The following is a 13884-nucleotide window of genomic DNA, read 5'->3' as shown; positions in this document are numbered from 1 at the left end:
TATCATAGGTTCCAACTTACTCATATTTTGTCTGTCTCTCTTTGGACCAATAAAAAATGACAAGTATGAGATAAAGGCATGTTTATATGATGGGAAGAACTATTGAAAGAGTGTCTCTGCAAAAGTGAAAATAAAGAACCGGTATGTATTCTCCATCTCAAACACTTAACAGTTTGGTTATTGGTTCAAAGCAAAATTGGTTAGATAATATACAATCCAGTAATTCTTAAACAGTTGTTCTTGAACCAGGCTTTCTAAATAGAATATGTAAGTCCTTGGATCATGGGAGAAATACATTCTTCTCCACTACAAACCTCAGCTATATAATTATTTTCATTTAAAATTTTAAGAGGGGGACCAGGATGTTACACCTTGCTTTCATGTTGAGAGCTGACCACATTTTGCAGGAAAACATTGTTCCTCTAATAGACATGTTGCAGAGCTCCGTGCCATCTTCTTTGTAGTCATGTGTGACTTCCTTGTACTTCCCCGATTATATTGTTTCCCTGATTTTTTAAAAATGAAAAAAGATTTTTCAATAGATAACTTCCCATTCATGCCAAATTTTAAAAGGCAGCCAAATAGGTGATCAATGAGGGTTCTGTGGCTGTCTTGACCATGATGATATAGTGTCTTCTGGTCCCCAGCTTTGACTAGGGCTTTCAGTTTAGTGTGAAGCAGTACAGGTTTGCAGAAGGACAGTCCTATCACCCTTTAATGAACACAGTTGAAGTACATCATGGAATTAGAAATATTTATTCAGAATATAAGAATGTTTGTAAAATATTATAAATGTCTCTGTATAAATAAATGGAGTTCTTCTTAATTCTATATCAAATAACACAAAGTAGCTATTTTACAGCAGCTAAAACTAAAGGCATCTGGAAGCATTTTAAAGCATACAAGTGAAGAATCTAAAAAATTACAAGGTATAGTACAGTGTTAAGGGGAAACTTTAATAAAATGAGACTTTTCAGTACAAACAGAATACTGACAGATGCAAACTTAGTCCCATGTGCTTTAGTAACTGACAGTACATTCAGGCAGGTTCTTCTAATTCAAGTGGTTTAAAAGGAGCACATTTTCAAATAATAGGAAACTTAAATCTCATGCAAAGTACGTCTTGATAATGTGTCTAGAAACTGATTAGGAATAGAAAAGTGAACGTGTGTCATCTTTGCATTAGGTTCAAACAGAAGATTAGTAGGGGCTCTCATTCATTTGGCAGTCGTGACACGAGCACTTAGTGAATTCTGTGAGTTCTACAAACAACATTTTCCACATGGATTTGATTTGCAGAAAGTGCAAAAGTGAAAGTTACAGCAAGAACTAACTAAAAGCAGGTCATTGGTGTGAATGTGGGGGAGTTTGTGTGTAGCTTGCTGCTTCATTCTGCTGAGCTGGTATTTCAGATGATCAGTGGGTAAGTGATTTCTAGCAGCCTCGACTATGGAAAAATCAAGCACTGTTAGTCAAGGATCTAGTTACTCAACAGCAGTTGCTGTTACGGGGCAGAATGATTTCTTGTCTCGGCCACATGCAAGAGCTCACTTGCATTTGAGTAGAGAATTTATCCAATATAACTCTTAATCAAAAATGCAACCATTGTATGTGCAATAGTCTTCCTCTATACAGGAATTGGTAAAACAAGAATGCAGGTCCAGCTGCTTTTCAGCTTGTATTCTTTTTCCACTTGCTTGTATTTTAACAGCCATCGAGTGCTCAGTGACGATACGGTGGCAGCAGCCAGCATTACATTGGTAGTTCTGGGTCCAGTTCTAAAAAGTCAATGCTTGGCAGCCGAAGACATGTATCTACTAGTGAATCACATGTAATCAGTTAGAAAGTAACTAACTTCAAGTGTGTGAAACGGGGAACTTCAGAAGGCCACAGATTCACAGCTAACTTCAGCCTGGCCTACAGAAACACGAGGTTTCCAGGGACCAGAATAGGATTCGGATAAACCTCAGTGAGAAATAAGTGTGCAGCAAGTATCATTTCTTGTCAGGCCATTCCAGATAAATAGAAAAATATTTGCTATATGATTTTTTTAATACTATTGTTCTACAAAGCTGTCACTGCAGAAAAAAACCTCAAAAATGTTACTTCTTATCCCCCCCTCCCTAAAAACCTTGGCAACCCTATCAACTGCACCCTCATTCAATTCAATTCAGAAATATCATCAGAATTCTTTCCCTTTTGGCCTCCAAAAATTTTCTATCATCTCTGCTGCATCTAGAAATACAGGTACAGCTGTAAACTTAGCATGAACTTTTCACTTTACATAGTTTCATGGATGAGCCGTAACTCCCAGTTAGGCGTTTGCAAATGTCTTAAAAGTTTTGGGGATCCTTTGGGTGTTTTCTGTAGTTCCTGATGTCTTTCTCACTACTTAAAATACGAGCATGATACCCCAAACTCTCGAGAGCTTTAAGCTAATTGAGAGAGTTTAAAAATCATTGCAGGATAACTTTAGCGGGCTGCAGGAACACCTTCAGAAGGGAACAGGCAACTCTGGAGGTTCCTAACTCATGCCAGTGGCCTAGTCCGGTCCAGATGAGGTAAAACCATGGGGTGTTTTTTTCTTTTAAAATAATGGAATCAATGTGCAGGTAGGAACTAGATTTTCATATAGTTTCAAGTTTTTTTTTAGGATGAGGCCAGTAAGGATTTTACTACTTTAACAGTTTTTAAGAAGAAATCATATAGGCTCTAATTCGGACTGCCTTTCTGGAGTAGTTAGAATGTCAAGGCTCTAATTTAAAGTTCTCTGAGATCCCTGTAAAGTATTGCTGCCGGCTCAGAGGAAGACTTAGCAACAAGTGCAAGCATCTTAAAGGAGAATTAAGCAGTTATGCTTAACTGGCACTTAATTTTTTATTAACCTAACAAACATTCCAGTTTCAGGCAGCTTGGATGTTACCTTCAGAAAGCGGACGTGCTTGTAGATGAGCATGAATCAGAAATGGCTAATTACCTGCATTGGCAATGATGAAACATCTAGTGTACGTCTGGGGCCGGAGCAGGAGAGGCAGGAAGGGCATGATCTCAGCTGTCTGATCACTTAGGATATTTAATCATAAGGAACTTTCGGTGGAAGTCTCCAGGAGGACTCTTACCACCCGCGGGTCCACAGCAGTTTCGGCAGCTGGTGCACATGGGCTTTGGCAGAACCTCGGATCAGTTGGCAGGCCCACAGACTGATGCCACTCCAGCTGCAGACGGAAGTCTCTTTAGCTATGATTTTTACCTTAATTCAGCAGTGGGAAATACACTCCAAGGGAACTGTGAAATGGATCCTTTCTCCCCATGCTGCTTCTCTAAGAGCCAGAGATGGAACAGAGAAGGTGACTTCCTAAAAGGGGTAACCATTGAGGGAAGTGGAACACAAAAACATGGAAGTCGGAAGACTTTTAACCTCCTACAAGTTAAATCAGTGTCATTGTTCACCTTTGATGGAGAGGTTAATATAAACCAGCTGCTATTTAGAAAGAAAAACTCAGGTTATAAGAAAGCATTCAGGTACGTGCATTGATTTAATCAGTGTGGTTTCAGTGGGCCCCACAATTAGCATAAACAAATGCCTGTTGGTTCACCTCCAAGAAGGATCTTGTCTTAGGGAGTATTTGAAAAATACAAGGAAAGGAAATCAACTACTGCTTTTTTTTTTTTATTCCACACATTTATAAAAGTAACAGTTTTTCTGGGGAAATAGTTTTCACCCAATCACCACATATTTACGTTGAAGTATAAATTCAAAAGGAGGCCAGGTAGGGTCAGTAATACTGGGGCTTATAATGGAGGAGCTGAGACCTCTTGGGTCTGGAAGAGTTACATGACCCTAAAGGGTGAATTTTCTTTTTACTTGGACCAACAATGGTAGACAGAAGTTAGCAGACAGGGTTCTAGTCCTGGGTCAGCTATACTTTTCAGTGTTGGTGAAGATGAAAGCTGTTTTGATATCTGTTCAGTCCATAAACATCTCCCTCGGCAAACTGGAAAAATGGGGAAAACCAGTATTTTGTCTTTTAAACTTTTCTTTGCACATAACTTTTTCAGTCACATTTTCCTTATGACAAAATGAAACTTTTCCCAAAGTAAAAATTGACTTAAAAAAAAAATCACAAGAACCAACTTTGACTAAATGGTAGATTTGTAACAGAAACAGGAGCCAGTGGGCACTTTCACAGTGATCAAAGCAGCCAAAAGCTGCCTTCCAGACTGATAACGGTTTTTTTTGGTTTGGGGTGGCTTTTTGGGGGAAGATGGCAGCCTTACTGCTGGCCTCAGAAAGAAGGGTGGTTGCTTTTGGGAGAGAACTGCTGCAGCTGCTCTGCCCTCCAGGGCGGTGGCCGGAGTGGCCTCCATTGTACAGAAAGCTGAGGACTTTGTATCAGGTTGTCCGAAAGCAGATCTTCAGGTCATGGACATTGGGACTCTCATGTGGTGACCTGGTCACAAAACTTTGGGGATATAATTCTTGGGGGGACTGCGGGTGGCTCTTCAAGTACTACAGAATGAAAGGCAAGTGGTCCTTTAAAATGCATCAGGGTAGGCTAACTGTAGAAGAACTGAAAGGCAGGCAACGGAATAATGAATTTAAGATGGAAGGCTTCCTGAAAGAACTCAGGTACTTTGGTCCTGGCCCAGCCCTGTCAGCATTTTGCTTGAAATTTAACCTGTTTAAGTACCATATACTAACCACCACTTTGGGGGAGGGGGGGCTGCAGGATAAAAGGAGGCCTCGGCGACCACTCCTTCGCCCCCTGCCTTTCGTAACAGCAGGAGTGAAGTCTCGAACTGGTGGTTCAGTAGCCGTCTCTTAAATAGGTGGGATCAGCGTGCAGAACACTCAGTGTCCTGCCTCTTGCCCTTAGAGAACTAGAGGCAGGTCTAGAGCTACGTAGGTACTCCTGTGGATGAATTTTGATTGATGCAGAACAGCAACTATGTGGTGCCCTGGGGTGGGCGAAAGTACTGCCAGTGCTCCTCTGCTCTTGAAACTCCGGATAAAATTCTAGTTCCAATGTACGTACCAACAGGATCATCTCAGCTCTAAGTCTTGGCTTTACTAAGGCTCCACTGGGAGGAAAATCCCACAGTCAGAAGAAAGTACCCTTCCAGCCCTGCCTCCACAGTGAGAGGTGAAAGAAGTGCTCATTCTCCCAAACAGTCGTTCAGGCGTAAGCCCTGGGGTTGCTGTCCCTGTAACTTCGAATGTATCTGGGACTGTAAGCCTATGTCCCATCCCCCTGTAATCTACCTCTCAGAGCACCTCTGAGTGACAGCCTGGGTCTCAGAGCTGGTGCGTGGGTCCCGAAAACCAAAGCCTGGTTGTAGTAAGCAAATCAGCAGTTCTAGAGGCTGAAGACACCCCGTCTGCACTCCCACACGTGTCCGTGTTTATCCCTGAAGAACAAAGAAAAGAAACTGGGGATGACAGGTCCAGTCACTACCAAAAAGAGAAGGGAAGAAGCGACAATCTTACAAAACAAATGCCAAGGGTACCACTGCTGCACAGGCTCCATAGCGGAACGCGTGGGAGAGTGGCCGCCCGTGCGGGAGGCAGAAGCAAGGCCTCCCGAGCGTGGCGCACAGAGCGGGTCTTTACACGCTGGCCATGGGCCCAGAGGGGAGGAACAGAATCCTCTGGCTAGAGTCTGCACGGTGTCACCAGGCCACTTGTCCCTGGAGCTGAGTCCGTGGCACCAGGCCACTTGTCCCTGGAGCTGAGTCCGTGGTACTCCACGGTGCAGGCACTGACCTACCTGCCAACCTCGTCTTTTGTCACTCTCCCACCAGGTGCTCCGGCTCCCGGGGCCCGTCTCTGCCCGGTGACCCGCCAGAGTTCAGCTTCCATAGGCAGAGCTTTGGCGCGCAAGTGCCGGTTAAAGTGAAGTCTCGTTGGTGTGCGGCCTGGAGTTCTCCTCCTCCAGCAGAGCTATTCTTTGCTTGAGCATCCTCACTTGGGTCTCGTGTCTCTCCACCATGGCCATCATCTGAGACTCCAACTTCTTCAGTTTGTTCTGATGCTTCTTCTTTGCTTTTTCATAGGCAGCCACCAGGTTGCTGTGTGGAAGCGGGGGGAGGGAGAAGGAAGAGTCATCTGAGCAGTGTGGAGACACACACTGTCCTGTCTGCTGGGTAAACAGGTCCAGCGAGGTCACTCAGCCTCTACAGAATTGAAATCAAGTATTCAGCACTCGTGGCCATTCACCTGTTGGCTTACATACAGTTCGTTTCCATGCTAGAGGCTTGTCCCTAATCTCTTAGGAAGGGTGTAAACCAAAAACCCAGACTAGCCACATCCAAAATAGGTAAGCGAAAAGGCAGGTGAATTCCAGAAATCTGCCATTTAAATACAAGTAATGAGGGGGCGTCTGGGTGTCTCAGTCCGTGAAGCATCTGCCTTCAGCTCAGGTCATGATCTCAGGTCCTGGGATCGAGTCCCACACGGGTTCCTTGCTCAGTGGGGAGCCTATGTCTCCCTCTGCCTGCTGCTCCCCCTGCTTATGCGTGTGCTCGCTCTCTGACAAAATCTTTTAAAAATAAATAAAGTGATAAGCCTGTTTGTTGTCCATGGCTGCCTGCAACAGACGGTCCAGTCTAAGTTACCAGGAGTATTCCTCAAGCCCTGCAGTCTTAAGTGACCTCGCCTAGGAGGAGGGCAGAGAGGCTCTGATGACTTTACGCTTTGGGCTGGTGGAATGTGGAGCACAAGGCCATCAGCTAATGCTGCCAGCCAAACCAGCTTATTCTCTAAGCCTCGCTGAACTGCCTCCCTGAAAGCCTGCTGGGAAGAGAGCAGGGAGTAAGCCCAGGGCCCGTAAGTTCTAATGCCTGCTCTGGGCCAGAAGAGCAGCCCAGTCCCTTCCATGTGCAGTTACGTCCTCCCAGCGTGGTCTGAACACTGACTCTCTGGGATTCCCAAAACCCTCTCAGGAGAGGGGCCTTGGATATCCTTTACCTCAAGTCCCTGTGAAGCCAGGTGTTCCCGATTTATTTCACAACAGTGTATTGCCCGTAGAAGTGGAGGTGCGAATCTAGCTGCCTTCTGTTAAACCAGACGTTAAAGAGATTTGCAGATTGTAAAAACAGTGCCACTTTTCTAATTATCTTCTTGGAAAATAGTTTTTTAAATAAATGCCAATGGTATTAATGTGACCAATGTATTATTATTATTTTGAAATTTTTTTGGCAAACAAAAACTTTCAAAAATTTGTCTCGGTTTTAGTTTCTAAAGTGAGATTTATCAATAGATAAGTAATTTATTAGAACAAAGTCCTTTGGGTTCCTCAGTGTTTTATGAGCATAAAGGGGTCCTGAGCCCAAAAGCCTGGCTCAGTTGGTAGTGTAACTCTTAATCTTGGGGTCATGAGTTAGAGCCCCATGTTGGGGGCCAGAGTTTACTTTAAAAGTAAAAACTGTTGCTCATATAAAAGTTCTATAGCCAATTTTGCTTGGCAAATGTTGGCTTAAACACCATCTTTTTTTTTTTTTTTTTTTAAATTGTATGACTTCAGAACCTTCGCTGTAGGAATTGTTAAGGGGACCGTAGTATGCTGCATTTCTCAAGCATATCTGGCCCAAGGACAGGCCTTTACTAATAAGCATTTCTTAGTTTTCTATGAAACACTCTGGGAAATGATGCTTTAGGGAAGGCCAGGCCTGGGGTGGGGTGGGCTGGTGAGGACTTTCCATTCCCTAGAGCTGGCTCCCAGCAATTAAGGAAATGCCCTCCCTGGTGTAGGAGTCCAGGCACCATTGGGAATCCGTAAATGGAGACTTTACCTGTTGGCTCGCTTTAGGTCATTCACAAACTCTGCTGATTGCTGGTGTCGGATTTCACTGCTCTTGGTCAGTCTTTCCAAGGCGCTCACCAACTCTTGAACTCGGGCCTTTAACTTCTTTTCTCTGTATGGAGGAGACACAAAGCGTGCCTGGAGTAACTTGACAAGATCAGGGCGGTGGCTGTTACCCTGGAAGCCATGGCAAAGAGGAGGAGGGTTGAGCTTGCCAAGCCAAAAGGCATGTGTGAAAAGGAAGGTACTGGAGGTACCTAGAGGTCCCCTCAGGTCCAGAACATCTCACCCCTGCATTCTTGAAGGCTGATAAGGGCCCTTAAGAGAGCTCCGATCGCAGTACACGTCACAAAGGAACAAGACAGGCGGTTGTAGCCGTCCAGATGAGGAACGAGTACAGCTGGACCACAAAATCTAATCTGAGTTCCACACCCCCTTTTCCAGGTGTGCTAATAAACATCTCTTGAATCACTGAGAACAGAAACCTCTGGTCTGGCAGCCTACCTTGGACAAGTCCCGACTCCGTGAATCAACACGATCCTACTTTGCAAAAATAAAAACCAGTAGTGATGGAGCAGAAATTGATACTCTGATTTTAAAGGTCCTTGGTTCCCGCTTTAAAGTATTTAGATTAGATTTGCACTTTGACAACCTCCCTTCCCCAAGGCTTCAAGTTCCTTGGGCTCTTTACTGCTGGGGTAAGCCAAAGTCACTGACTTAGGGTTCAGTTCCAGGAGGTTTCTAGTGTCCAGCGCGCTTCCTGTCTTCCTCTGACTCCTTCGAGCATAAGACCTGGGCAGGGAAACACTCATGAGCGCCCTTCCTCAAGAGGCCCCCCTGTCACAGGGACAGTGTCACTGCAGCATCACAGGGCCCTGTGCAGCACAAATCCGCTCGTTATTTGTCAGAGGGCGGGAGAGAACGCACGTGTGCGAGCGAGTGCACCAGCAGGGGGAGCTGCAGGCCCAGGGAGAAGCAGGCTCCTGCTGAGCAGGGACCCTGACGAGGGACTCCATCCCAGGACCCTGGGATCATGACCTGAGCCAAAGGCAGACGCTTGACCAACTGAGCCACCCAGGCGCCCCCAATCTGCGGGCTCCCCCAGTGGTATGTAGGCTCTGAGGTGGTGAAGACCTTACCCAAACATATCCCCAGTGCTGAGCACCGCGCCCAGGTGACAGCTTCTTGGTGACAATAGTTGTTAAAACAGCTTCTGAACAACTCCCTGATTCTTTGGAGCACACAAGAAACCAGATTTATGGAAGAAATTCCTCTAGAAATGATTCATGAGTATGAGGAATGTACTTGAGCACAGCTGCTTTGGAAGGCAGTCTGCAAGGATCTAGCAAAATAAAAAAAAAATGAACCTATCTCTTGCCGAGGCAACCTGATTTCCAGAAATTTTTCTCACAGTACTTCAGTATTGGTTACAACATCTAAGAATGGGAGTCAGGCAACCGGTTAGATTCAGCAAGGTATAATGGTTCTACTGAACTACTCTGCAATTATTTAAAAAAAAAACAAAAACAAACAAAACGCCTCAGATCAACATGCACCGGCACCAGAAAAGTGTCTGCTGTATTGTCAAGTGAAAAGGGTGACTTCTACTGGGTGCCAGTTTTGCAAAAACAACTAAAAATCGGAGTGTGAATGCTGACCTACCAGAACAGCAGACCAGAGAGCTGCCCACCGACCCCCAATGGTGACCCCTGGAGGGAGCGGACTGAAGGCTTTCATGTTCTACTTTACTCACTTCTGCATCGCTTGAAGGTTTTATAATTTTGTATGCTTTTTGGGAAGTCTGTGAGAGCCAGACTCAGTGGTTCCGCTTCCTGTAGGAGGGCTAAGGGGGGGTGACCCCCCAGGTGGAGGGCTTTCAGATGTTCAGAGGGTTCAGCCTGCCTGGCCTTTCAAATATCTTTTACATTTCTGCCTCCAGCTACTGTGAGCGCAAGTCAAGCTTTTCAAGCTCATTAGTGAAAGAATTGCAACACAAAAATCTAGTCCTGCTTTTGTGAGTGAGGATGGAGGGAGAACGATCTTTTTAAAGGAAACCTAACAACCAGCTCTAAGTCCCAGGACTCCGGATTCCTCAGCGAATCCTCCCACCTGCCCCAAGGAAGCCAGAGCCACTGCAGAGGAATTCCTGAGGAATGTGGATCTCCCCTGGGCCCTAGCAGCCACCAGGAAATCCCCGATCTGCTTGCATTTCCTACTGAAATCCAGAGAGGGAACATTTCCTAGCAGAAGTGAGAAGTGTCTTGGGACGGTGGGGCCCTACAGACATCCCTCGGTTGCAGAGGGAGGGCTAGGAAAACAGGAAAGAGTTCTCCCCCTCCCCTCTGGCTATTAAGAATGGGGAAGGGGTTATTTGTCCTCGATTTTGTTACTGTTTCGATTCTTTTCTTTTTCATTCTAAAGTTATATTAACAGTGTAAAGGGAAAAAAGAAAATGGTGAAGAGAATTTAAAATGTCACCATGAAGTCAGTAAATTCAAAACAAAAACTGCCCAGAGCAGCACCCCTCCCCCCACCCATTACATCCACACCACCAGCAGAGTACAGAAATCCCAGCCTCACCACGAAACAAAGGGTTCCTTTGCCAGTACCCAGGCCCCTGGGGGACAGGAGGGAGCTTTCCAGACCTGGCAGGCTCCAATGGGGGACGGAACCCAGGAAGACAGGAGAGGCCCTCAAAGACCCTGCCCCACCCCCTCGGGGTGGGGAGCACGCTGGGAGCTGAGAACTACCCCCAAGAGCTCCCTGGGCCTCAGGAAGGAGACCGAGGTGCACTGGTCTGTACAGTGCCCAGGACCGAACTAAGACGCTGATATATTTAACAATATAAAGACGACGAGGCCAAACCTCAAACCTAAACCTAAAATGTGGGTTACTTTACCTGTTTCCATCTGAGTGAGGCCTCCAATGAGCTCATCGACTGAAACTCTACAAACTACTTTGAAGGACAATGAAAGAGGACTTTACCTCCATTTTGAACTTAGTCTGTACTTTTTAACTAAGTTTTTCTTTCGAGCTTCTCTCTCAACTCAGGCAGAAGACCAATGGGCAAAGCATCCCCTTGAAGGGAACCGAAACTACCCCCTCAAAAGCAACAACGCCTGCCCTGAGCCAGCAAGACCCGGCATGACCGACCCCAAGTCCGTGATCAACCTTGACTGCCCAGCTGCACGTACACACGGACCTTTGTCCCACCTTTTCCTTAATATGAACGTAGGCCTGTTTTCAGCACTTGGGAGGCAGTATTTGAGACATTAGTCCCCCGTCTTCCCGGTGTTGGCCGCACTGAAATAAATTCCTGTGTCACCACTTGTCCCCCTGCCTTCCGATGTTGTGGGGGCGAGTGGTGGAACCTGGTGTTTGGGACCCCTGCGCCCCAGCGACACTGCACACCCGCGCCCCCAGGACGGCAGCACCGGCCATGGCGGCTGGTCCGCACTTGGCCGTGCTGGTAGTGTGAATACGCACCAAAATTTGAAGACTTGATATGAAAAAAGAATAAAATAATGATTACATGTTGAAATGGTATTTTGGATGTACTGGGCTAAACACGTTATTTTTTTAAGTTTCAAACGTGGTTACTAAAAACGTACAGTTAGCCACGTGGCTTGCACGTGTGACCTGCGTTCTACCCCCAGGGGGCAGCGCGGCCCCGGAGCGCGGCAGGCAGCACCGCACCAGGCCTGGCCCTGGACTCCGCCGCAGGAGGGTTGGGGGGAGGCCCCGAACCGCAGCTTGAGAAGCACCCAGGTGATCCTAACTACCGAGCAAACTGGGGAAACTGGTAAATCAAAGTGTTCTTCACCTGGTGCTGTGGATGGACCACATGTGTCTTGGAGAAGGCCCTGGATCCGAATGCGAAATTACACGCAGGGGCACACTTTCTGGTCTAACCGCTTTCCTCAGTTTCTCAAAGGTCGACTGGGATACGAATCCAGGTCACCTTGGAACCTCAACCATTCATGTCCTGTTCCTTCTATAGACGTTTCTAGTTCTAATTTTCTTGGCCTTCAGCTGAGAAACATGTACAGTTTGTCTAGATAAATAAGGCTAACGCAAGCACCTTCCGGCTCCACACGAGGACGCGAGTCAACGTCAAACCCTACCCCTTCCATTCGCCCCTGCCACGCGGTGTTTTCTGCAGTGCCCAGAACGGCATTATCCCTTCCTTTTTCCCCGTGTCTGACTCAGGCACACCCGCCCCCAGCAGCAGGTGAAAAGTCACTGTGGGGTCCCACTCACACGGTGCAAGCCCCTGGCACGGCCCTGCGTGTGTAGTTGCAGGGCCTCCCGCTCCACCAAAAACGAGGGTTCTTCCTGCTTCCCAAGGGTCCTGTAAACCTCACTCTGACCACACAGCCAGGGGGGCGGTCTTTATCTTCAATGTCAGCCCCGTAAGTGGTGGGGTACCTGCACGCGGGGTCTGGGAGGTGCCCGGCAGGGCTCTTGGGCCTCCTGTGAGGGGGGTACGCTATCCCCAAAACGAAAAGGCGGGGGCCAGACTGTAATCACAAACCTAAATGTGGCAGGCACTGGGGGAGCAAAGGGCAAGGGGCTTTATGGCCACCAGGACACCTGCACGGGCATCATCAGCCCAAACCACGGGAGGCGCGGCCACGCGGCCACAGGGCCACATGGCCCGCAATCACTCAGTAATTGCTGGAGAGACACAAGGAGTCATGGCGGGAATCATCTGGGAGTGTGGTTCCTCTCTCCCTCGCCTTCTACTGCTTAACACCAGTGGGCTTGTCACCACTGCCACGGCTCCTCAGGCAGCCCGATCTCCTACGCTGCTGTTCTGTTGGACCCTCACTTCCCTGCCCGCACCTTCCCCTCCTCCTCTCTTCCTTCCTCACCTGCACTCCCAAGTGCCCGCACTGCAGCTGCACCAGCCGTCCGTCCGGCTTCTGCACGGATCCTGGCTTGCGCCGCCTCAGAATCCCCGAGTGTGGAGGACGTGGGCTTGGACTTGCCTCTCTCCGTTCCCACCAGTCCCATTCCCAAGACTAACGACATGCTAGAAGCTTCCACTTCTTTATCTCCAGGCCCTCCCTTGGATCTCTGGACTTGTCTATTTGACATCTCAGCTTAACAGGTGTCTTCTATTTAACACACCTGAAGCAGGACCTTCCAGAGGACCCCTGCAGCCCACCCTTGCTCCCGTCAGCAGACAGCAACACTGCTGTCCAGCAGCCGATGCGTCTTCAGTAAGCCCAACCCCTCCCTCTCCCGGGCCTCCACCTCCGCTCCACAGTGTCCCCACCCACCAAGTGTCGGGAAGTTTCTGCCCCGCCACCCCGGTCCAGGCTGCCCTCGTTTCTCACCTGGGCAGCCCTGAGAGCCCACTAACTGGTTTGTCCGCCTCGCCTCTGCACCCTCGAGCCTGGTTTTCACAGAGCAGCCGGCTCATTCTTTACTATGACAGATCAGATCCTATTGTTGTCCTTCAGTGCCTTCCACCTGCACTGGGCGGGACGTCTGTGGTCTTACCGGCCCAACCTCTAAGGCCTTGCCCGACCTGACCTCTGCCCGTCCAGTCTTGGGGGTCACCCTCACCCTTGCAGGCTGGAACCCTCTCAGTCCTCAGCACACACCATGCTCTTTCCCAATGCACACCATGGACTAGCTTCCCCCTGCCTGGGATGTGCTGCTTCCACTTGGCTACCTTTCCTCCTCCTCATCTTGGCTTAAATGTCACCTCGAGGAAGCCCACCCTGACTGCCCATCTGAACACATGTCCCAGGGTTATGTCACAGCACCCTGTCACTTCCTCCATATTATTCATTGCAATCTCTAATCTAAAAATCACCTCCACAGTGACTGCATCACATCACCCTAGTTACTTCCTTCATGGTCGTCACCGGGCTCTGCCAATACACTCATTTTCTGGAAATGCAGGCAGCAGTAACAGCGATCTCTAAGTCCTTCACAGGGATGGAATGACTGACTTCTCACCACAGCCCTTGGAGGTCAGTACTGTTAGTATTCCTCTCGTTCTCTAGAAGAGGAACTCGGGGCCCAGGTAAGAGACTTGCCAGGATGCCCACAGAACTGGGAGCCACAC

The 13884-nt window shown here is 47.8% G+C and overlaps 2 protein-coding genes across 7 annotated transcripts in view; one reads left to right on the top strand and one right to left on the bottom strand.

Moving 5' to 3' along the window:
- Positions 1-11338, top strand: part of DCP2 (decapping mRNA 2) — a 66595-nt gene extending 55257 nt beyond the window's left edge. For 4 of the 6 annotated variants that reach the window (XM_040621968.1, XM_040621971.1, XM_040621967.1 and 1 more), the window contains one exon: positions 9-5462. In XM_040621968.1, coding sequence (XP_040477902.1) covers positions 9-106 — 98 coding nt within the window. In that variant the 3' untranslated portion in view covers positions 107-5462. Of the gene's footprint in view, positions 1-8; positions 5463-8246 lie in introns of those variants that run through there. The other 2 variants (XM_040621969.1, XM_008704937.2) reach the window with 2 other exon arrangements.
- MCC (MCC regulator of WNT signaling pathway) overlaps positions 4253-13884 on the bottom strand; it is a 246686-nt gene continuing 237054 nt past the window's right edge. Inside the window, exons 16-17 of the mRNA XM_008704936.2 lie at positions 7792-7914; positions 4253-6069 (exon numbers count right to left, since the gene is read on the bottom strand). Coding sequence (XP_008703158.1) covers positions 5889-6069; positions 7792-7914 — 304 coding nt within the window. The 3' untranslated portion in view covers positions 4253-5888. The remainder of the gene's footprint in view (positions 6070-7791; positions 7915-13884) is intronic.

This window comes from Ursus maritimus, unplaced genomic scaffold (assembly GCF_017311325.1).
Source record: "Ursus maritimus isolate PB19 unplaced genomic scaffold, ASM1731132v1 scaffold_5, whole genome shotgun sequence".
Lineage (NCBI taxonomy): Eukaryota > Metazoa > Chordata > Mammalia > Carnivora > Ursidae > Ursus > Ursus maritimus.
Note: the sequence above shows the minus strand (reverse complement) of the source record. Positions and strands in the feature narration are given on the sequence as shown.